We start from the raw sequence: 25,227 nt of genomic DNA, 5'->3' as shown, positions 1-25,227 counted from the left end.
CTTGTTTTGTGAATGGCTTTATCGGTACCTTCTTGCTTTAGGAACATCTGCAAAATTGAGTTCATTCTGGGTTCTCTACTTTGACTAGAAATGATGTGAAAGAATTTACGAGCCAAAACCCAAAACACACAAATTAGGAGACAGAACTCAGAAGTCATGTTGTAATCAAGTATTTTAAGTGAAAGCTTACAAAAAGAGGAAGACAGTAAATTGTTTTTTTTTTCAGCAATATTTTTATAATATGACTAGTTACTATGAACCCATTTTCCAAGTAGAAGATTGCTCATGCATGGTGAGCTCAGCAATAATACTGGCATGGGTGAGAATTTCTTCAATGCATCTAGCTGATTGGTGCAAAACTTACGCATCTCTGTAACTACCTGTAACAATTCCACTGGATCCTAAGAAAATCATGAAGTTCTGCTGGATACAACCAATGGTACATAAATAAGACCTCTGAGCAAAGTGACTGTGTTGGGATTTGAACCCTGGTCTTCCAATACCTTGCTCCAGCTCAGTCCCCTTTTACTACATCTTAGAACATAGAAAGAAAGAAGATGAGGACTTAATCAGAATTTTGACAAATAAGAGACGGGGTTGTAGAAACACGAGGACAAAGGGCTTCAGTGCATCTTTACAGGTACTATCCACTCAAATTTGAAAAGAGCACATTGTCTGTGGAAAAAGACAGGAATCACCCTTTCATTCCTGGTGATGTGGACTTGCTACAATGTGAGATAAATTGGACCAGCTGTAGCCATCAGATCAGAGGGTAATCACTTCTGGGCATTCACATGTATATCCGGGTGCTTGTACTAGACTTTAAATGCAAGTCTCCTCTTAGTGTAAGTGTTAAGGGTCCACTTTCTCTGACAGCTAGGTGAAAATTTATTCAGGTGATATTCACTTGGATTTATAAGGATTGCTGAAGAATGCCACTCACAGAAGCCACTTCATCTGAATATGCTCCAATTCATAGACAGAGAAATGGATTAGCAGATCCCAGTTAACATGGCTGACATTTTAGTAAATGCTATCCATGAAAGTGCACTGGGTACACTGGACAGTAGTAGTGTTTAAGAGTTTAAAAAAATTTTTATTTATTATTTCTATTTTGTGTTGTATGAGTGCATTGCCTGAACTTATGTAAGTGCACCCGTGTTGTGAAATGCCCACAGAGGCCAGAAGAGGACATAGGATCTCTCCAGCTCCATGAGATTCTTAATATTAGAGTGAAGAATGAGAAATTGGACATGGTCTGGGAGAAAGGTGCAAGTAATTAACCACTTGGAACCTAGGAGTCATGAGGAAAGAACCCAGCCTCCTTTGTATAAGTAGGTAAGAGAGCATTTGAAGGACATCAAAGTGATAATGTCCAACTGCTATTCATGTCTTTTAGAGGAGATAAGCATCTGATTGGCTACAAAATGAAATTTTCCTCAACTGTAAGAAATAAAACAGTGAAGCTGGCTACCACAAGGAGACCAGAGTTATGAAAATATTGTATTCTATTCTTAGAGAACAGTGAAAATGGAAATATCAATGCCTATCTCTAAAGCATATTTTGAAAATTAGCAGTGCACTAAGACACGAGCAAGCACTTGGTGTTATTCTCCTTTTCATTCTTCAGAGAAATTTAAGTCAATCATAAGATAGTGAGCATGTTTCCCCCTAGGCCATTGGCTGGCAAAGGAGAAGGTATGGTTTGTTTTGTGAATGGTTTCATTGGGACATAGCCATCCATTTGCTCTTAGTCTCCACAGCTAATGTGGAGCGATGCAGGAGTGAGTAGCGGTGATAGAGACCTTATAACCTGTACAGCTGAAAATATGTACTTTCTGGAATGCAATCTCTGCTCTAGGATAAAGGCCAGTGATAAGGAGCTCAGTGAGGTCTTCTAACGATAGTATTCTATGAATGTTCGGCACAGAGGGCAGTTGAAAAGCAAAATGAATCAAAGGTCAAGGTGTTTGCTATTGCCTAGAGATGTCATTTACATGGCACTGGTTGTATGCAGGCCAACCTGGTGGTACTTCTCCTTGGCTCTCCTGGGGTTCTTACTTGGGTCCATCCCCAGAAAACCAAGCAATTTGTCTGCTAACGAGTAAATGAAGCAAGAGAATACTCCTTGACGGGCTTACTGCTGAACTGACCACTGGGATATGACAATTTATAGTTTCCTCCCCTATAGTAGAGGGCATTTTCAAAGAAAGCAATATGAAGTTGTAGTTTGGCCCTTTCTCTCTCACTTGAATCAGAGTTGACCTTTTCAGGTGAGGTCAACCTTCTCAACCTAGTAATAACAGGCCTAACAGAGCAACACACCTGTGCCGTTGTTTACCCTAGACAAAGGAACCCTGCAACGAAAGATAAGATTCCCTTTTATGTTTTTGCCTGTATTTCTACTCTTTGTTACTAGGTATATGATAAGATCAGGTTTGAGAGTCACAATAAATGCTGTACCTGTAACTCCCTCTCCACACACAAACAGCTGATTTTATTCTAGCTGGTGAACTGTTGTAAAGGCATTGAACTCCAGGCTGTTATAAAAGGATTTTGCTAACTCAAAGGGAAGCATCTTTAGCAGGACCAAAGAGCACCAAACTTCTATTCCCTCTGGTATTCAACTTTGAAAATGAAATGTCAGGTGAAAACAAGGCCAACCAATCAAATCACACCCAGATAGTAGTGACCAGCAGCTCGAGAACTTCCCAAGGACCCCTGCGCTCACCTTTCAGTGATATTCTTTGCGGTCTGTAGGAAACGGGCATGGTCATTCTCCTTCAGAGAGTGTTCTGCCTGGGAGATGAGTGATGCTGACCTTTCGATGCACTGCTTGCAGTTTGCAATCTGCTGAGCCAATTTGCGCAGCCTCATCACCTTCAAGAAAAGAGGCACAGAAGACACAGGACATAGTTACATGCTAGGTTCACTTTTGAAATGGCACAGGGCTGGCTCTTCTGAGGTGTGCATTGTATTATGTGTAAGTCTAAGCAGAGGAAGAGAAACTGAAATCTGGAAAGCTCAGGTATGAAAGTTAAATTTCATCTTGGAGAAGCAGCATTAATTTGTTTTGTAAGGAAACACTGAATAGTTAATTACTTCCCTCTCCCACCCCCCTTGATGGGAAAAAAAGGTGTTGCCCAGTGGCAAGTTACAAAGGGTCACTGGACCTCTTCCCTCTTTTCTTCTACATAATTACTGCAGGACCTTAAAGGAACCCTGGAGATTTCTCTATCTAAGGTTTTTCAGCTGTGCCATTAAGAAAATAAAGCATTTTTAAAGGTGTAAATTTGAGGCTGAAGTAAAACCCATTTTCTAAAAAGTTCTTTGTAATCTATGTAATAAAGTTGTGATATAAAAGTATTAGTTATTACTATTTTCCACACTGCCGAAAACTCATGCATTAAATTAACAGAAAGGCAACATTTTTCCCATTGATTAATATTTTTCCTGTTGAACTGATGAGAGAAAGCCAAAAAAAGCACAGCTGGGCCATTTCCCCTCACTGGAAACGTCATTTCCAGTCACTTTGTGCTCACTTGATAAGTAAGAATTATTTTGATAAGCATTTCCCATTTGGGATAAAACACATACTTGCTTCACAACCTCCATTCCAATTCCTGATTCTGTCTTGCTTGAAAATCACCCTCAAAAGTAATTGACCATAACCCCTGGGGCAGGCCATGATAAGTCCAGGGTAACCCACTTGACCGTGGCTCTGGTGTTTGAAATGTGCTGTGAGCTGAAGCCATCCAGCCAGAAGTCAAGTTAAAATTAGACCAGTAATTGGAATCACTGCATGCCTACTGCCCTCATCTACACACTTGGGGGTGGGGGACAGGTTTTGCTGGCTTTATGATAATTCCGGAATGGAAAATAGCCTAGGGTGAAAGGGTAAGGAAGTGGCCCAGTTAATCTGTCTTACAGGCAAGGCTGTCTCAGTCTCCCTCCAGAATTCCAGCTAATTCCAAAAATTGCTGCTTTCTCCGAGTCATCATTATCATCCCAGGACAACTCTAATCGAAGCAAAGGAAGGAAGGACATGTCAGATATGGAGGCCTCTAAGGACTGTCCAATTCCAAGTATGTGCTATAGCAAACAAAGGAAACTTAAGACTGAACTGAGAGGTGGCAGGCCCAAGATTTCAGGCACAGCCGAGAAAAATCCTTGAAAAAATAAAGTGTCAGAGAGTGAAATGTCCAAACTTGGCAGCAAACACTACGTGATCTCAAACTTGGTAGAATACATCATTCATTATGGTTGGAGTTTTTGTCCCTATCAAGATAACTGAGTAAAATAACATTTTATACCTAATAGAACTTAGCTTCTACTTAGCTTCTAGCATCATTATATATAGAGGCAAAACCACGGCAACAATTGAGGCTAATTCCAGATTTTAGAACATACCCATTACAAACTGTCACAGGGAGAATTCTAGGTGGAAAAATAAATTGATAGTCCCTGGAATAAATCAAAATAATGGAATATTTAATCATATAATATAAAGAATGATTTAAACTACATGTCCAAGATGTTTGATAAAATTTTAACAAAAGAAAATAAGGTCGAACTGTTCCGTTAGATTCATCTCATGCCAATCTCTAATCTTTTGGATATGTCTAAGTAGAGACCACAAAGATTACAAATGGATAGCCTCCAGTTTCATCCTTTTCTTCTTCCTCTATCATGATATTAGAAATTAAAAGTGACGTGGAAGGAAAAAGAAAAAAAAAACCCTAAACTATGCATATCAGCATGTTATAGAGAAAACAATTTAGGGAATACTTTTAATTATAAGTCAGTGTACAGTGTGATACACTTCATCAGTTATTCTCAAACATTATGTGCAAAATAATCAGCTGGGGATCTTTTAACAAAAAACTGTAGGTGCCTGGGCACATCCTCCAGTATTATAGCCAATGAGCTGGGTAGCAGCAACTTGGATTTTGACAAACAACGAATTTTTTTGAAATCTCCGGGCGATGAATGACTAGTATGGTCTGGACTAGCATTTAAAACACCAATCTAGCCTAATCGGAGGGTCCTCACTTCATGGACATCTGCCATGCTTTAATGTCATTCAGCCACTTTTGTGCCTTCTGACATTTCTAGAATTCTTCAGGTGGAGACCCAAACTCGGTTTCCAAATTTCTTTTGCAGCTGTTTTCCGTTTTATGTGTCAACATGTTTACCTGCAAAACTGCTAATTTATTGCATTCATATCTACTTGTTTATTTCTTAAATCGCCTTCCATCATAGATGTATGTGTTTCTTCATCTTTTAAAAGAAATGTCATGGGCTGGAGAGATGGTTTACTGGTTACTAGCACACATACTGCTCTTGAGAAGGACCTGAGTTTGATTCCCAGTACCCACGTGGGGCAGCTCACAACCTTCTGTAACTCGAGCTCCATGCAGTCCATTGCTTCTGGTATTTGAGGACGCCCAAATTCACAGTTACATACCCACACAGAGACACATATGAATCACATGTCATTTTAAAAGTAATAAATATACTTTTTAAATTTTAAAAGAAAAGTAATTAAAAAAACTTCTAAAGTGTTTCTTTTCAAGTCTTTTGCTTATTCTCATTCTGGATAAAATAATGCTGCTGATTTTGTTGGCTGTAGTTTTACTTTATTCTTTGGAATCGAGCTTATCATTTAGTTTTAAAGAGAAGCGGGTAACTCCTTGCTCTTTGCACTCTACTCTTCCTTATTTGGTCTACACTACCTGTTTTATATTCCTTTCACCTGGCCTTTGGACTCAACACTTTGGAAACCTGTTTTATTTCTGTGTTTCTCTGTTTCTGAGGCTCCTGTCTTGTGAGATATCAGAATGAATGGGGCACAGGGTCCAACTGAATAATTGACTTGCTTTAGAATTCCAGACCAAAGTTTGCCAAAAGCTAGGATTCCAGGCAGAACATGGCAATAATATTTCGCAATCTGTTCTAATGAATGCAAAGCCACATACACTCTATGATATGAAGGAATGAGCTTGGTTTCAGTCTCCCATCAGAACTCCAGCAATTCTACACCCTTTCCCCCAAACTGCAAGAATGATTTAGCCATAGGAGCTGAAGCTGTAGCAGCACCTGCTGCTTCTACACTAAGCTGCAGTAGCCTGTGTCTTTGGTCACAGCCAAGGTTTTTAATTTTATTTTGCCATTCCTGCTTTGCTCCTTTTATCATGTATTTATCATGTATTAATGTTTTGTGTTTGTAGTGGAGTGAATGCTTCAAAGATTGAACTTTGAGATGTGCTGCCACGGTTAAAATTGGAATACCTTTTACCATCTCATCTAGTTCATAAGAGGAACTCTCATGCCCAAAATTTCAAGCTATATAAAGGAAAGGATGTCATCTTGCTGAGATTTATGTTGAAGTGTCATTGTAATCTGATTTATAAACTTTGATTGTAATCAAAGTTTTCCGGAAAGCTGGGAAGTTAATGACGTAAACTCACAGAAATGGTGACATCATACACAGTAAAGGTGTGTGCCACCATATCCAAACCAAAGTCCTTTTGTTTAGAAGATAATGTATTCAAAGACTCTCAAGTTTAGGATGTGGATCAACATTGAAGGGGTATAGTAAGGGGACGGGGTCTAAATATGATTAAATTGCATTATATGAAATGCACAAAATTCAACAACCATTTAAAAATAAATAAATAAAAATTTAAAATATATAGAGAGTATAGAGATAGTGATTTTACATTTTCAAAGCTGTGGAACTACATGTTAATATGTTTTCTCCCACCGGAAAAATCTTCTGCTGCGGAAATCATACCTTCCCTTCTTTGATCTTGGTTCCAATGATTTGTCGTCTTTGCTGAATGATCTCAATGAGAAGATCACATTCTTCTGTCAACTTGGCTTCTTGACGTGATGCATTAACCTATAGGAAAATAAAATGCTGTTAATTTGGCCTTTTTAGTTAAATACTAGTGTCAAAATAAACTGATAGAGCTCTAGCAATCACTGCAGATGTATTTAAATTTTCACACTTGTTCCAACTATGGACAAATGGCAAATATAGGACTTAGGTGCTTATTCTCTGGCTTGTGTCCTTAGAAAACATGATCCAATTATAACAGCTTTTCTGCCAAGCCATACACAGTCACAGAACTTTTCCTAACACAATCTATACATTGCCATTCTCAGCTAGTTGGAAACTGCATATGAAGTTAAATATATGTATAATTCCTATCCTGATATACTTAAAAAGCAGATTTTAAAACCACATAATCTTATTAATTTATTGGGGAAAATTTACTATCAATATGATTTAGGGAAATTTCCCCCAAAGAATCACACGTTTATATCATATTCATTTAACATTTTAAAAATTCATATTTGGATTTGATCACTGTATTAAATCAGAAAAAAAGTGACTTGATGCTTTCTTAAACTTATGACATACTTTAAAATTTTATTCCTCATATGTTTAAACACCAAGATTATAAAAATAAAAGCACAGCATTCTATGGAAAGGTGGGCCAATTTAGAAGGGCTTGCATTTGAAGTTTTGAGGCTCATTGTGTGGGAGAGTTGTTACAATTATCTCACTCTTGGCAACTGAACTTTGGAAACAGTGCATACATGCTATTTCCTCCACCTCATGACCATGCTGAAATGCTTATTCACAGACAGAAACTCAGAAGTCCCAGCTGTGGGAGAAAACATCCACCAGCTTTATTATCTTAGCACAGCTACAGAAGAAGTTGTAAAGTTACACAGGATGACATTGGCATGTGATGATTCTAGCATATCTCACAAAGGAGACAAGACCCAGTTATTAGTCCTTTTGATTTGGGAAACTTTAGCTGGGATAATTTCATTCTTTATGAATGAGATAAACTGGAAGTAGTACCATGAGTTCAGGATAAACATCCACTCATCATGGCTCGCAGAAACTATGTTCTCTTTTGAGAGACCCAGGATTCCTTGAATTTTATTCCTGATCATTAACAGATGCTACATAAAGACTCCACAAGACATCTTATTGAAAAGATGCTGGTCACCAGCCATTTGTAATAAACCATAGTCTTGTATCTTACGTTGGGTGAGCACAGAGGTGACTGGCTAAATGTCCCACTGACAAACAAAAGAATTGAAAATGCATTGATTGATAAGTACAGAATTTAAAAATCAGGCTGATAATTCAGGGAATATATTCACTGGGATCAATTTCTCTTACCAGTATTAGTTTTAATACTATTTTTATTGATTCTCTGTGAATTTCATACAATGTATTTTGATCAAATTCAGACCCCACTCCCCATTATTTTATTTAATCATTTCTAACTCCTCTTGAGGCTTCCCAAGAAAATTTAATTTTATATGGAAATATTTACTTAAATGTTAATCTCAATAAATCTTTCATCTTTCCCTTTCAACCTCAGCAGAACTTAGTAACTGGTTACAATTAACTGCGAAAAGAAAGGGCCCATGTTGATAGCATGAGCGTATTACAGTGAAGTGAACTATCTGTAATTTAGTGCTGATACTCTTTGCTTGACCAAACTGTAGTCAGGTTACTGACCCTTCTTCTAGGCCCACCTGTGCACTTCCTTGTACAATCTACTTTTAGCAAAAACATCGTTATGTTGATTTAGTAAAAACCTTCCACCAGGGTCACCCTCAATGGAAGATCTTTAGCTTCCATCATGACCCAGGTGATATGTGTTCCCCTGGTCTGCCATTAGCAAGGATCCTATTAGCCAGAACCCCTAGCCAAAATCTCCTCTAACTTTTCCTGCTGATAGGATCAGTCCCTCTTCAAAACTCACTGAGATTTTACTTATTTTAGGGTACAAAAAGTGTCCCTTAGTGGCCATTGTGACATGACATGTAAGTATACTGAATTCTGTCCATTTTGTTTTTAGGATGGATTTATCAAATTGTAAAAAAGTGAACTGACATCTACTTTGTTGATCCAAAATATTATGAGAAATCTGATATAATCACCATCACCTCCAAATACAAATTTGCAGAAATTTGAGAACATGTCTGTCAATATTAGAACAAGTATTTTCCCTAGATCTTTCAATAAATGCAGACTGAACTTTCCTTTGAAACCAGAAAAGTTGAATCTCTTTTTCTACTTTGATGAAGCTCCATTTTTGTTAATTGACACATTCTTATATTCATAAATGTATTTTAAGTTGAATATTATTCTATATTTCTAAAATCATTGCACAAAAATAAAATTTTCCACAGTTTTGCTATTTCAAATGTTACTTAAAATGAGAGAATGGTTTGATTGGATATCATTTCTTATGGGTTATTAATTCAAATACGACAGGGGTCATAGTTTACTTGCAATATGTACAGGTGTTTCAACTTTATAGGTTTTTTTTGGAAGCTGTAGGTCCTGGTTATGATTTTAGCTTTCATTTTCAGATTCATGCCTTTTGATTAAGATATAATTGTGGCTGATTTAACTGGTCTGTGTGATGCTATCTAAGAATGCAGAAAATAATTCGCAAGCCTTGTTTTTGCAACATGAACTTTCACTTTTGTGTTCTCAGTATTTTCCTTGGTCCCCAAACTAAAGGCGAGTGTGGGAATGAAATAATTAGGACATCCTGTATTTGGACCAACAGGAATGGAACTAGATCTTCAGACCCCCTGATTTATCAGGAAAATATTCATATAGTTTGATTTATCAAGAAAAAGAAATAATAATATAACTTAAAGTTGGGCACCTCCCAGGCCAGTCTCCTTGCTGCACATTTTCTCAAGTGTATTGATAAGCAAAGATCACATTAGGTTCTGAAGTTAAGAGGCACAGTTGTTTTTGCTCAATGTCTCTTTGAATCTTCCCCATGCACTCAACATATACTTTCTCTATATCAAGAGCCACTACTTCCTCTTTGCTCTTGAAATACATCATCTCCTTCCATGGTTTTCTTCCATTCTTTAGTACTAGTTCAATCTGTTTCAAAATATTTTTTATTTCTTCTATAGTCAGATCCGATCTCAATTCTTTTCAAACCGAGAATTTATTATTTCTCTTTTGATAACTGCAAATTGTTATCTGAAGTTGCAAGTGTTATAGCCAATGCCATGCCAGCTAAAGTCCTGATCACTTTCATAGAATTTGCCCCTCTTACTTTGAAAAAGCCATATTCAAACATCCATTTGTTTAAAAATAGCTCCTGGGGCTGGAGAGATGGCTCAGTGGTTAAGAGCACTGACTGCTCTTGCAGAGGACCTGGGTTCGATTCCCAGCAGCCACATGGTGGCTATGAACCATCCTTAACTGCAGTTCCAGGGGAATCCGAAGCCCTCTTCTGACCTTTGCAGCATTGCATGACACGGGTGCACTCACATACATGCAGGCTATACACTCATACACATAAAATTAAAAAAAAAATATTTAAAAAGAAAAAGAAAAAAAAGAAAGAAAGAAATAGCTCCTGAACTTCCGCACTGTATCAGATACCATTCCAAGTGCTACACATATGGTGGGCTGCAAGGGGGACAAATTCACCATTACTGCAGTTTACAAATAAGTATAGAAAATAGTGTTAATCAGTAAACAGATAAATAAAAAGTTAAATTGAGACAGGCATATTAAAGATGTTAAAGAGGGCAATGTGATCAAGTGTAGGTAAGAATGGAATCCCTTTTTATTGCACAGATGAGAATTCTCTCACCTGTCAACAGGAAGGAAAAGGAACCAGTCAGAAGAAGCAGACAGGAGGTTTGGAGGCTCTCCTGATACTGCATCCAGCAGGCTAACCTCCTCACAAATTGCTTTACTTCGTCCCCATTATTTGCCAGTTCTTGTATGAAGCACTATATTTGGCATCCTCAAATCTGTACTTGAGTTCTTTTTACTCCTTCACAGACGTACACAGAGCATTAAAAAATGTGTGTTGCTTTGTACCCAACTGAGGTGGGACATGGTTATACATGCTTTCTGTGCCAGCCCTTGTGCACGGGTAACTACAAGATGGAGACAACAGGAGGAAAGAGGCAGGTGACTGAAGTACCTGGTAGTGGGGTGGTTTCTGGCTAAGTCACTACTTGAGAGCCTGAAGGAAATGTGAAAATTGAACAATGAAGTGAATACAGAAGGCAAATCAAATGTGTAAGCTTCCTAGTCCCTAGATTGAATTCAGCATCAAGAGTCTCTCTTCTCCATTAATGTCCATATCAAACACCAGTAATTGGTTACAGCCCCATGTTGAATGCTTGTGATTATACAGGTTAATTTCTTTTCTAGTAACACAATTACACAATCATTCCTTACATCAGTCAGTGATAACATATATTGGCTACCTATTTTTTCCAGCACACCCTGTTAGCACTGCCCAGTAAAAAGTTCCCCTGCTAAGTTTTATGGTGTAATAGTGTTACAAAATTTCACAGAAGGAATGGAGTAAAGTTGACATTTTTTTCCTTGTCAAATATATAAACATTAATGGGATTTAATTACAGAGACACACTGAAAATTGAACTATGTGTCTGTGAAATGTTCTTTAACAGTCTGTAAATGGTCTATTATTTCTTAAAACTTGCTATTTACATGACTTGTATTCAACTGCAGTATATAAACATCATTAGTTTTCAGACACAATCTGACCTAAAATTTTAGAAATATTTTATGACACTCTTAGAAAGGAACATCTGGTCAGTTCTCACAGGCAAAATTTAACTAAAGTGCATTTTTTTCATTTCCAGGCAGTGGTTTTAATTTCATTTTTAAAAACAATGTAAGTGTCTATCCATCATATAACATGATGGGATTTCTGAGTCTGTCTTATTTAATGTAATATAATATTCTTCAGGACCGTCCTTTTTCCTGAAAATGCAAAAGTTCCATTCTTCTTTATGTTTTTATAAAATTCCATTATGTACATGTATCACATTTTCTTTATCCATTCATCTGCCAATATAAATTTAGGCTGTTGCCATATCTTGGCTATTGTGACTAGGACAGCAATAAACATGGTGCAAACATGTGCAAACTCTTCTGTGGTAGGCTGTAGAGTCCTTTGGGTATATATGTTTGGGAGTGGTATAGCTGAATCATATCATAGTTCAGTTTTCAGTCTTTCAATAAACCTCCATACTGGGCTTCATAGTGGCTACACTACTTTACATTCCCACCAGCAGTGTATAAAGGCATCTTTTCCCCTTGCATCCTCACCATCATGCATTGTTCTCTAACATGCATTTTAGAAGGTTCCATTTTTCTCATTTGGCAATGCCTACTTGAAATGAGTTAGCCACCTACAGACTTTCAAAGTAGCACCTTCTCATTCCTCCTGCCAAAATGATATGCTCACTTGAGCGATCACTTCCTGTTTGTACACCAATGGAACACTGAAGCAAGCCTGGGACAGGATAAGGTCAATATGTAAAAGAGGAATTTTTTCTTAGGGGTGCTGAGGGAAAAGAGTATTGCACAGTTCATTAGGAATTCCACAAGAATGGTAAAACCCTGGAATTGTGCAACCCAGGAGCCACACTGGCCCACAATTAATGCAATCTTTACATTGTACCACCAAGTATTTACACTTTGCCTTTAAGGCTCTTAACCTTATCATCGTTGCAATCTTTACCAAAGAGTCTGGGAGTTTAAAAAGCAAACATCTACTTTACATGTTCACCTAAAATTGGTCATCTTGGTAAAATCACAAGATGGATTATTCCACATTGAAAAAGGCTGTAACATTCAGAGACAATGTTCTGTAGATGCTATTATTATTGTTTGAACTCCAAGGCACTTGTGTCTGTTTACTAAAAATCCTTAACTGTGAATCTCCATCAAAATCTAAAGAGGTTGGCAGTATTATAATAAAACATTGCATAATCAGCCCATATCACACCAAAGGAAAAACACTAAAGGAGTTCATTCCAATCTAGCCAGGACTGGAACAACTAAAACACAGCTGAGCTTTGGATAAACTGATATTTGGCCAGTAAGATGAGGGTACGGGGCGGGGGGGACGACTGTGTGCACTTGGGCTCTGCGCCCTGCTGTGCACTGCTGACCAGGTGCAAAGGGAAATATGAGGATCTGAGGGTGCTTTAGGTTTTATTGCCAAAGGCAGCTGTGATGAACATTCCAGACCCTGGGGCAGAAGTCAGACAGAGCTGCCAGAAGGAACAATGAAAGGGATTCTAATAGTTGAGTTTGTATATAAAACTGAGCCAAGGAGAACAGAGTAAAAGCAGACGGTATTACTGTAATACATCTAATATGTTTATATATAATCTTTACCCTGAAACTCTATCACACCAATGTCAAATACTTGTGGACCTAGCTCAAGTAGTTAAGAGAGAGAAGAATGTTCCAGTTTGTAGGGTCTCTGTCTTTGAAGGAGAAACCAAAGTACACAGCACACTACAGTATCTTTAATGTATAATATGTGAATTTAATATTTAGTTTTCTGTGGATCCTGGGGATAGAACTTAGAGTCTTGTTGCTTACACATGCTATGCAAGCATTCTATCACTGAGATACATCCCAGCCCCTAATATTTCACATTTTTTACTAAAACCTTTTAAACTCCAAGAATGGCTCTCTATATAATTAAAACTTGAAATCCCTTCCTAAAGTGATGTTTGTGGAAACAGTAGTGATACTGTGGATATAAGCTCTACATCAACTGACCTTAATATTTAGCTCTGTGGTAGAAAATATTTTGACTCAGAGAAGATCTATTGTACTTATTGACTAAATATCCAGGCAGATTTTTAAAAATTACCTGCTATGGGTTTTTTTTAATGCCTACCAGGATCCTTATGGTAAATCTTCTTTTCTTGAGGTTTCTAAGATTATGAAGGTTGAATGTTGGATAAATAAGGCAGTAATATGCCATTAAAATGGTAACACACTATGGTGAGTAGAGCAGTAAAATTCTTATAAACGAAACACAAATGCAACAAGGCAATAAAACTGCCCAGCAAAAATGCTGCTGCTGATGCCTAAACTTTGAAAGTTCACACAAGGGAGTTTTAGTCCCAAGAGTAGGATAACACAACCATTCAAAGTGCTGTTGATGCTGTTGCAAATTTTTTAGTAAAGCCAAATATTTAAATAAGGCAAAATAATTAAGCAAGAACAAAGGATAAAGGACATCAAAGTTCAGAGCTCATTGCCTTGAGAGGTTTTCCTGGGACAGCAATGCCAGATCTTTATTTCTCACTAGTTGCATGTTCCTGGGTATCTACTTCAGCTATCATTTTCTCAAGTTCCCTGTCTACATAAGGAAAGCTCCAGTTCTTAACTCATGGGGCAAGTGATGCTGCTGAGCATCCTATAGTGCACAAAGCAATCCTCACAACAGAGAAGTACCCTTACTCAGATGCTGCCTGTGCCGAGGTTGGGAGCCCTTCTTCAGTACTCTGGTGAGAACTTATCAGTTCATACATGACAAGCTACTGGAACTTGCTTGACACACAGCAACCTATGTCATATTAACTCTTACTGTTGTTCAGAAACTTTATCTGTAATGTCTAAACAGAATGAAATCTTAGCTTCTAGGACCAGTCATTCCATGTCATCTACCTGAGGACATTCTAGAATGAATCAAAACTTTTATCCCTCTACAACCATCTTTCATCAATTCAATGACTAAGGAAGCCCTAAAATGATGACTAACCCTAGAAATTTTGTTTAAATCCCAAGTGAATTCCACAAAATCTGCTTCCAATACAACCGAGTGGGGAAAGAGGGAGAGCTGAGGACCTTCTTCCATGGTATAGAGGAGGAGATGGGAAATGTTACTTGCAAAGCACTGGGCAGTAAATATTTTCACTTTATGGGCCATATGGACTCTTGCAATTATTCAACTCTACCATTACAGTCTGACAGCAGTCATAGATAAATGTGTAAGAACATAAGCATAGTTGTGTGCCAGTAAAACTTTATTTACAAAAAAGAGACGATGAGTAGAATTTGGCCATAGGGTCACAGTTTACCACCCTTCAGCATGGACAACAGATTATGGACTTTAGAGTGAAAAGTGTGGAAAAAATGCGCTGAATTTCTCTAAGCATGTTTCCTTCTTTTCATAGTTTTCATGAAAACTAGCATATACTAGGTGCTCAGTAAATCCTAACTGTATTCCTTATAGCTATGAATAGTTTGCAATTAATGAATTAATGGGATTGAATTTGAAACTGTCAATAGATTGCTGCCTGGTTTTTACCTTCTCCATAAAGTCCTTCGGATGTCTCCCATTTATAACAAACATGACTCCTACGATGATTTTTTTCCTAGGGTACACTTGGCTGACTTCAGCTTTCAGTCTCCTCTTGGCACTAAGAATACAGACTTCTCTGTATGTGTTTAATGGTAACTTTGTTCCAAGCAGTTCCAAAATGAAGAAGCAGAATAGAAGGTGTTGCTCATAATTCATTCAAAAACAATAATCTCCTCCCTTCCTTTCTCTTATTAATTACACCCTTTATAAAACAAATGCACTACACCCTTCCGTTTGGGCTTAGCACACAGAATGAAAAAAGACTATCAGCCTGTCATGGGCATTTATCTCTACCAAGTGCTTTACAGAAAGCTTCTGAAAAATAGCAACATTCTGTTGAGCACTTTTCAACAAATGAACTTAGTAAAAATCAGACTTTTTTGAATGTAAAAAACTACACATGAACATTGAGTACAATAAAAGATAGAGGAGATACATTTTAGAGGAAAGAACTTTCTTCTAATGGAAAGAGGAAGTTTCTCTCTCATGGTCTTCCATTAATTACTTTCAATCTCACATACCACTTCAGGAGGTGGTAGTCTTTCTTGTTGTACCATGATACCTCTATAGTGATACATTGGAAAAATACAGAATTGGACCCATATTCAGGCTTGAGTAAATTAAATACAGATGCCATCTGGTCCTCTGTAAAAATCAGGACAATGAGGATCAGCCACTGATCTTTGGTACTTCTTACACTGCCTGGAATATAATTGATTATATCACTCTTCAAACTTGAACTTGGAAGTACAACTGGAAGAAGTTAAGTCTTGGTCTGTCTTTATGATGCACCCACAAGTGATAGCTATGAAAATCTCTTTTCTGGTTGTTGCCACTCCAAAATACAGGCAGAATCTCAGAGACTGATTATTGAATATCTGTGCTGCCCAGTGTTTAATATCGAAGTTTACTCAGATTCAATGAACTGTTTGTAGATGCTGGGCATGTGAACTACAGGCATCGTCATGGACAGGACTTCCTTTATCATTCCATCTTAGAGGCAGTCTATAATTTTACTGTCACTAAAAATGATATAAGACAAGAATAGAATGTCAGATTATTGATAAAAAATAACAATAGGAAGTGGGGAAGGGGACAAGGAAAGGTATGATGACAATAAAGTATGCCTATCCAAGACCACTTAGGTGATTGGAGATTAAAGACAACAGAAAACTCTGAGAATCACTGCGGCCAGTGGGAAGGAAGCACAAGATGACCTTACATGTCTCATTAGGGGCCACCCAAAGGCTTCCAAACATGGGTAAAGATTCTTTCCCCTCTGCAATTCTCCAGGAGGAGGAGCATAAAAAGCCCCGAGGCAGGACCAATACTTGCAACATGGCCAAGGCACAACCTTCTATAGACACCATCCATGCTTTTAAAGGCTAGCTCTAGAGGAGAATGTTTCAGAGAGAACAGCAGAAGGAGCTAGCGTTTCATTCATCCATTTTGTTCTGTAGGTACAGTGCCTTGGGACTAAATGTGAGGCTAAATGTAGATTGCATCAGAGCACACTCTCTGTACTGGCCTTGGTCATTTCCGCCTTCAGGGTCACAATCTACATATGATTACTTGGTTTACACTTGGACAATAACTGTTACCTGGTCTATATTTGGATAATAGCTGCTAGCAATGTTGCCTGAAAAAAGAAAACAAGAAATCTATGGAAGCACAAATGAATTAATAGAAAGAGAGAGAGAGAGAGAGAGAGAGAGAGAGTGAGAGAGAGAGGAGAGAATATACAAATCTTCTATATGTAGAAACTCCTTGCACACATCATTTCAATCATTGTGATATTATTATTGACTTCGTAAAACAATTATTTTGAGGTTTGAAGCTCTGTACAACTGATTTTTTAAATCTGAGTTAGAAATCACTAGAATAAATCTCTCTCTCTCTCTCTCTCTCTCTCTCTCTCTCTCTCTCTCCTCTCTCCCCTCCTTCCCTACTTCTCAGCCTCTCCATTATCTGAAAGGTCAACCATATTTCTATATAGAAGCCCTTGTCACCTTCTTACCTGTGAAACAGAAAGCTCTGTTCAGTGTGTGAGGATCAAGGTTGGGTGGGAGCTGGGTACGGCATCCTGCCAGGTAATGGAAACACTGCTTGCTTTAATTTTATTGCTAAGAACAAAGCCTTCTTATTGTTTAATAGAGCCCTTAAAGGCAGGACTCGTTGGCATAGTTCTAATTTTTCTGAAACCACAAACAAGAGGAATTCTTTAAGGCTGGTTCATGAAAAACAGAAGGAAAAAAGCACATTTTATTCTGTAAACATTAAAATAATCCTTTGTTTCAGTAGCCAGGGTTGATTCCAGGTTAGTACTTCCATGTGTCCTCTTTATAGGAGCATCTGTTGGTACTATCTACCAGCAGCCACTCAGAATAGATAATGATGCCAAATGCATGGAAAAAAAAAAAAAAAAACAAAACTAAGTAGAGCCCTTCCTTTAGGATAGCATCCATTTGGTATCATTAGTTTTGGATAACCTGCTCAAAGAGGAACTGATTTGCACCTAAACTCAACAAGAGTTTGCTTTCCTCTTGAAAACCTTATTTATAAGCTGTGAAGCATTGCACCTTTGTTCAGTGTGCACTTTGATTCTGCCAAAAATTAAACTTGCTATGTGGTCTATTTCTCAGCTGCAAGGAAACCAAAGCTTGTGGTTTCCAGAGCTCTTGGCAACAGTCTTGGCACCCAAGGACCAAAAGTGAGAGGAAAGCAGGCTGTGTTTGTTTCTCTTGTATGAGGAAGATGCCCCAGGTGTACCTATGATGAGACTTGAAACAAGGCTTATGGACTTCAGATGTTTTTGGTTGTTCATTCAGACAATGTGAGATGTGTGTGTGTGTGTGTGTGTTTACGATCCAGAGAGCGTGATACTGAAGAAAAAGAACTCACTAAATCATTTTCAGACCTAAGTTGGTCAACTACACTATATGTGTCAAATAATTTTTCTAAAACTATGTTCCCCAACTCCATTCAAACTAGCTATTATAAACAAGAAAGAAAGATAAGAAAGATACGAGAGGTTACCTAGAATCAAAAGAAAAAGTACAGGCTTATGATGGTTTGGTAAAACTTCTCTTCAGTGGTCAGCAATGCCCCAGATGGACAGGTCTCTCCCAGTACTTTGCTTTGCTAACTTCATCCTCTTTGTTCTTGATCAATGCCAGATCCCTCAGGTTGGGCAAGGGCTCCACATGTTTATCACCCATGAGCTGCCAAAATTCATCTGTGGTTACTGAAATCTGCCATGGCAAAACTACTTTTCAAGAATGGCCTCTTTTTGTCCTTCAGGGTGACAATTTAATTGGCATGCCAATTTATGCAAATGAGCTACTGCTAGAGGGAAGGCAGAAGGATGCAAGTGATCTCTGGGAAAATGCCAATCATGTGCCAAAAGCCAGTAGCAGATACTAAACTATATGGATGAGATCCTTGCAAAAACTGGCCTGCTTCTCAGGGAGCTCTGCCAAGCGGGAGACGGCTAGGCATAGACTTACAGACCATGGGAATTTTTGCGCAAGGAACGAATCCTTATGAGCCATTAACTGTACAGTTTTCCTTGAGCATTTAAATGAATCTTTTCCTGTACTTTTAAATGTAATAAATTTTATGAAACCAAGAACAATCGCAAGCAATCCTTAAATCAATGTTTGATGAACTCGAGTTGAATGACTCAACTTCATCAAACAACCAGAAATTTCCACCTAGAAATGTGCCAATTAAGCTAATTTTTAGAAAGTGAGATGAAATTCGGGGCTGGAGAGATGGCTCAGCGGGTTAGAACACTGGTTGTTCTTGCAGAAAGATGTGGGTTCGAATCCCAGTACCCACATGGCAGCTAACAACTGTCTGTAGCTCCAGCCCCAGGGGATCCGACAACCTCTTCTGACGTCAGTGGGCATTGCACAACATGGGTGCACTTACTTCCATGCAGGCAATACACACATACACATAAAATAAAAATAATAAATAATTTTTTAAAGTGAGGTGAAATTCTCTTATAAAGAAATGTACATATCTTAAGGAGCAGTTCAATAGATTTTGATAATATTTCTAAAAAAATCCCAGAAAATGCCCTCAAGCCCTTTTTCCACTCAATCCTCACCCCCCTGGGCAATCATTGTTCATATTTTACCAGAAAATTCCTGTAACAGTTTAAACTGCATTTATAAATTTCATGTTCAAGTTACTTTATGACCACTTCAAATGCTTAAAAGGAAAAAATTAAAAGCCTAACAAGCTAATCCTTCCCAAGTCCTTAAGTGGCTCTTGCAAGTCTAATAAATTAAATTTAGAAATATTGTATAAAGAAAGAAGTCCTCTTGAATACTACAATGTTGCTTTGACTTTCAGCTTAAAATTACAGGTCTAAAATAAATTACATGTTTCAAATTGGATTCTTAAATATCTTTTCAAATTTCTGTGATACATCATCTATTAGACACTATAAATTATTAACATACATGTATGCTTTATTTTTAAATTATAACAAAAATACTGTAGTATTCTATGTTTTGTACATATGCCTCATACTTTCTGGAGAGAAGGAAAAAAGATACTTTTAAGGAAGCAAATTTATCGTCTCAAAGAAGTTGCGGTAACCACAATGGTTAATGGCGAAGTTTAAGAATGGCTTAAAAGACCAGAGGGCTTTGAAGGTGGGTCGGGTAAAATTTATAGGGTATATTTGTATACATCCTACCACTTTCGCTTTCCCTAGTTCCACAAATATACTGAGTTCTGGAGCTTTAATAACTCTCTTCCTAATACCTGCAAGCACAGAAGACACATCACCTTCCCAATCTTTGGAAAATGGAAAGAAACTTATGGTGGCCTAGTATCAACCTTGCCTAGTATGAGGGAATTGGGCCTTCGTGAGCATTTCATCCCTTGATATATACAAGCTTGATGTTATATGCAGTGAAAATAGTTTTTAAACTAGAGTAAAAGTTCTATCATAAATTCTCAGGTTCAGAACTTACCTCCCATGATTGTAAAATCCTTTATGTGTTGTTCTTCACTGAAAGCCTTTTGCATTCAGTGGCAGCCTCGGGCCTTTCAAACAGCTGAACTTAAAATTTCATATTTCTATTTCAAACAAAAATAACCAGTGCTACAATTGCACTCTTATTAATGGAAATTTTATATGCATGACTCAATCATTTTTTGTGGAATTCAAAGTTAGAATAAAGTGCTTCAGTTTTTCGTACAACATTTAACAATTAAAATATAAACCAGTGGAATGAGGTAAAAGATGATACGGCCTGTTTTTCTCATTATCTACAATTATTTTACACACAGGGATAACCACTCTGCAGCCTCTTATTCTCTGCATATTGCCCATTGTGGTTCTCTGTGTGAGTCACCATCTGCTGCATAAGGGTGTTTCTCTACTGATATGAACTCATAGCAATGGTGACAGCATGCATAAGTCCTACATAAGCTCAAGCCAGACAAAATCCCAGTATAGACTGGGGGAAGTGAGTAAGAAACCCCAATCCTAACTGAGGCTCTATTGGAGACTAATGGCGGCTGGGAAGGAGAGATTCAGTCCCATTTGAGGGTGAGACTCTTCGTGGGTTGACCAGGCTCCAGTGGTTGAACGCACACCAAAGGGTATTTGGGGAAACAAACCTGACTCCAAAGGCCTCGTGTGAGTGTCGTGTGTGTGTGTGTGTGTGTGTGTGTGTGTGTGTGTGTATTAAAGTACACAAATTTGGTGAGGGGTTAGTAATGGGGTACAAATACGGGAGGGATTTAAATATGATCAAAATATACTGTATAAAACTTACCAAAATCAAAGAAAGACACAAAGATATTTTTAGATTATTACAGGCTGATTACAGGCCACAGAGTTGCCTCATCAGGTAAATGTGTTTTCTGTCAAGCCTGATGAACCTGATTTCCATCCTTGGAAGGAAAGAAACAACTACCAGTTGTCCTCTGACCTCCACAAAAGCGTCACAGTAGCACAAGTACATGCACATTCACACACACACACACACACACACACACACACACACACACGGAAACAAACAGTAAGTAAATAAATTCCAAAAAAAGTTAAAGGTGATTATAAACAAAGTAAAGTCAAAGTGGCCAAGTCTAGTATGGTGACCTTGAGCAAAGACAGTTCAGTCTGCTGGGCCTCTATTTTCTTGAAACAGCAATGGCAATCAGTCACAGTTTCCTAGTGGTTCTCTACCACTATGTCGGTGTGGACTGATAGTACAGTAACTGATACTTCCCCAATTGGTCTTTAACGTGTATTTGCCACAAAAGAAGAGTAACAAGGCTGAGTATCTCCTTAAGTAATAACTTGGTTTTCTGATTTGTCATAGAAAATTGTGAGGGAAATGTGAAAATGAGATATAATCCATATTAAATTCTGCAACTAGTTAATTTTTTAAAACTTGTTAATGTTTCATCTATAGCTGGGTGTGGTGGCACAGGCCTTTAATGCCAGCACTCAGGAGGCAGAGGCAGGCAGATCACTGTGAGTTGAAGCCAGCCTGGTCTACATAGCAAGTTCCAGGGCAGCTGGGGCTTCAGTGAGACCTTGTTTCAAAGAGACCAAAAAAAAAAAAATACAAACAAAAAATTTGTTAATCTAAGGGGATAAGTGATAGCTTTTTCTGGAGTCATTATGAGTGACCCTGGAACACAGTTTTAGGTCACTTCAAATTCCGTGTTCCAATGTGGCAGCAGTTTCATAAAATGTTTATAGTACTACAACAAAAGTCATAAATCAAGGCACTTTGCTAATACATGAGTAGAAACATCAGATAGATGGGTTACAGCAAAGCCAGGGGAATCAGTGTTATAGGCCCCCTGATTGCATTCTTAGTGTTTCAGTTGGTGGAAGCTAGGAAATCTGTTCATACATTCCAAAGGATTTACTTCATTAAGAGTCATTAGGTCACAGACAGAGCTGAGCAACAAATGGCTATTCAAAAGGGAGGCTATAGGTAGCCCAAGATAAATTATAAGTGTGCTCTGGACCTGCAACATTCCAACCACTCTGAAGTCACTGGGATTTTAATCACCTAATCAGCCTTTGAAGAATGTTCAATGGAAAGTGCCACTTATTTCTAGGAACTTTAGTTCATAACCGATACTCTTTTTTGCCTCCCTCCTTGATTTCCTGTTGGCTGTTGAAACACTATCCCTAAAATTTAGTCTCTCATACACTAGTCTGTGCAACCAGTAGACACACACTGCATCGATATAGTGACTCATATTGTCTTTCTAACGTCATACTCAATCTGAAAAACTCTGTGACAGTTGTTAGATGTGAATGATGATCTTATATGTAATTAATCTTTACCTAGGTCACAAACAATAGCAACAATGAAACTTTGACTTCTCACTTTCCTCTCTTCCTTATCCGTCTCCATGTGCGCAGACTTTTATTCTTCATTCTTTTAAAAATATATTTTATTTATTATTTTTATTAATTTTTTATGGGTATGAGTATAATGCCTGCATGTATGTTACTGTACTCCTGCCGTGCAATGCCTGCAGAAGTCGGAAGAGGGCATCATAGCCTCTAGAACTGGAGTAACAGGCGGTTGTTAGGTACCAGTAGGTGCTGGAATTCGAACCTGGGTCCTCTGCAAGAGCAGTCAGTGCTCTTAACTGCTAAGTCATCTCTCCGGCCCTTACTCCTCATTTTTATTCCTTTATTCCTTCCTTCCTTTATCTTCCTTGTCAATGGGTAAGGTTAAATTAGTCAAAAATTGAAATCACTTACTCTGGTGATTTGAAGAATACTCTCCATACGTTTAAAGTATTTGAATACTCCACTCCAGTTCATGTCACTGTTTGCAGAGGTTTAGGGCATGTGGCCACGCTGGAGGAAGCAGTGCAGCAGGCATGGCACAGTTCATGGCTGAGTCCCAATTCCAGTTTTGCTTTTTTTCTACTTCCTGTGCCTGCTTAAATAAATTATTTGCCTTTTCTTTTTGCAACAGGGTCTCACTATGTTGCCTGGGTCTTGCTTGAACAATCCATATTTCTTCCTGAGACTACACAATATTGGGATATTTCTCTCTCTCTCTCTCTCTCTCTCTCTCTCTCTCTCCCTCCCTCCCTCCCTCTTGCTCTCGCTCTCGCTCTCCCATGCCTAGATCTAGATCCAAGTTTTGATCACTTCTCATAAGCTTGTTTTATACTCCAGATAACAGTAACTCAAAACTGACTTGAGGGAACTTTGACTGTACTCCTCTCCTGAGGGAAAAAAACAGAGCAGTTAAAACCCATTAGTTTATAGAATCCCAGCCATCGAGTTACAAAAACATTGGCTGGAAGTCTCTGAAGTTGCTCTTTCAATGCCTCCACCTCCTGAGTCCCAGACTGCCTTGGCCTTTATCCCCACTCTTCTCTGGTTTTTAAAAGATTTGGCACTTACACAATCAAAAAGCCATTTCATTTGCTTGCCCTCATTTATGAACCGAGTTTTGAAAACAATGGGGAGTGAGGGAGACCTTCAAGTGCTTCCATTTTTAAAGAAAGGCAGAAGAGAACCCCCAGGAGGAGGGGTGGGCTTATAAGGCTGTAGCATTTCCTCCTTAGGCCTGAGAAGAAATTCATTGATTTAATTTACAACAATTAGGAGTTGCGTCCATGCTGTGAGTTTCCTTAGCATCTGCTACCCTGGGAATTTTGTTTTCCCTAAGGAATGCTCAGGACTCAAATACAAGGACAACTTCAGGAAGAGGAAAAGGAAGAAGTACAGTCTAGGAACCTAGGATGTGAAGCTGGAAATTCTTTTCCACTGCACTGATTTAAAAGAATAGAATGGATTTTCTTAGTATTGTGCTGTTTTCACTTGGATGGGTGACTGTTTTGCAGATAGACAACCACATTATTTTTTCCAATAGCCACAAATATCAATTCCCGAAAAGAGATAAGGTTTCCAGTTCTACGTGTGAAGCCAACACAATCTATGTGTTTCTTGAATTTTCACGGAACCTTTAAGAGCCAATTACAAACTCCAATGTAAAATGGAACACCTCCCTGCTCCCATCTCTCCAAAGTTGGTTCTACCTATCTTTCCACTCTGTGTACCTTCTGTTTTTCAGAACAAGCTACACACTCTGTGGGTATGCACTCCTCCGTTCTCAACAGCATGTCTTCATTTGGCCTGCAAGCAGATTTTCCTTTCTTCATAAGTGCAAGTAGTATCTCTCCTGGAAGTCGTGCTCAGATCACCTGTGAACGTTCCCACTAGCCAGCTGGAAGCAATTTCTCACTTCCCCGAAATTTCGACTTCTGTGATCCACACCACTTTTGTGGCAATGATCATTTTCTATTTCCTACTGTGTCATAGGTACTCTTTTGCCACTGAGTCCCTGAGAAGGGTCTTTGGCATCTAGCACAGTGCACCTGTGGTGCTCCTTTCCTACCAATGGTGTGTGAAAACTAGTTAGGCCCTTTAAAAAAAATCAAAACAATATAGACTCAAAATAAAACCTTACACTTCCATCAGAAATACCTCTTGAAAAGATATATCTCAACCATCAACACCTCCAGAACAGAAAGTCATCAGAAGCAAAATTATCCAAAACTTAGAAATACGATCAAGAGAAGAGTGACAGACTTCATCAGTACATATTCTGCAAAGTCAGACTTGAACAGGGCCATCTGACTTTCCTTATGATGGACTTCCAATTTGTTATTAATCAGGGTTTACGCTCTGCAAGGACAGGTGTTAGAAAAACCTGATAACATGACATGCAACTAATTTTGCCCAAATGTTAAGGGCAAGGCTGTATTGTCTTGTGGGTCACAAGCTAGTTTTACATCTAAATTGGCTATGTCATTATGACATTCTTTTTCTTTATTGCTCCCATCTCCCACTTTTAAAGATCTTTTTTGATTGATTTATTTATTTATTTTTATTTTTGGGGATGCTGTGACTCAGCATAGCCGTCAAGGCATGAAGGATCCAACCCTAGTCTAGCTGGACTTGTATGTATTAAGA

At 38.2% G+C, this 25,227-nt stretch overlaps 1 protein-coding gene across 3 annotated transcripts in view; it reads right to left on the bottom strand.

Moving 5' to 3' along the window:
- Mid1 (midline 1) overlaps positions 1-25,227 on the bottom strand; it is a 368,155-nt gene that overhangs the window by 35,053 nt on the left and 307,875 nt on the right. For all 3 annotated transcript variants that reach the window (XM_029555997.1, XM_008852914.2, XM_017803121.1), the window contains exons 4-5: positions 6,797-6,904; positions 2,732-2,880 (exon numbers count right to left, since the gene is read on the bottom strand). In XM_029555997.1, the coding sequence (XP_029411857.1) occupies positions 2,732-2,880; positions 6,797-6,904 (257 nt within the window). The remainder of the gene's footprint in view (positions 1-2,731; positions 2,881-6,796; positions 6,905-25,227) is intronic.

Source organism: Nannospalax galili, unplaced genomic scaffold (assembly GCF_000622305.1).
Source record: "Nannospalax galili isolate Female #2095 unplaced genomic scaffold, S.galili_v1.0 scaffold606, whole genome shotgun sequence".
Taxonomy (NCBI): domain Eukaryota; kingdom Metazoa; phylum Chordata; class Mammalia; order Rodentia; family Spalacidae; genus Nannospalax; species Nannospalax galili.
Note: the sequence above shows the minus strand (reverse complement) of the source record. Positions and strands in the feature narration are given on the sequence as shown.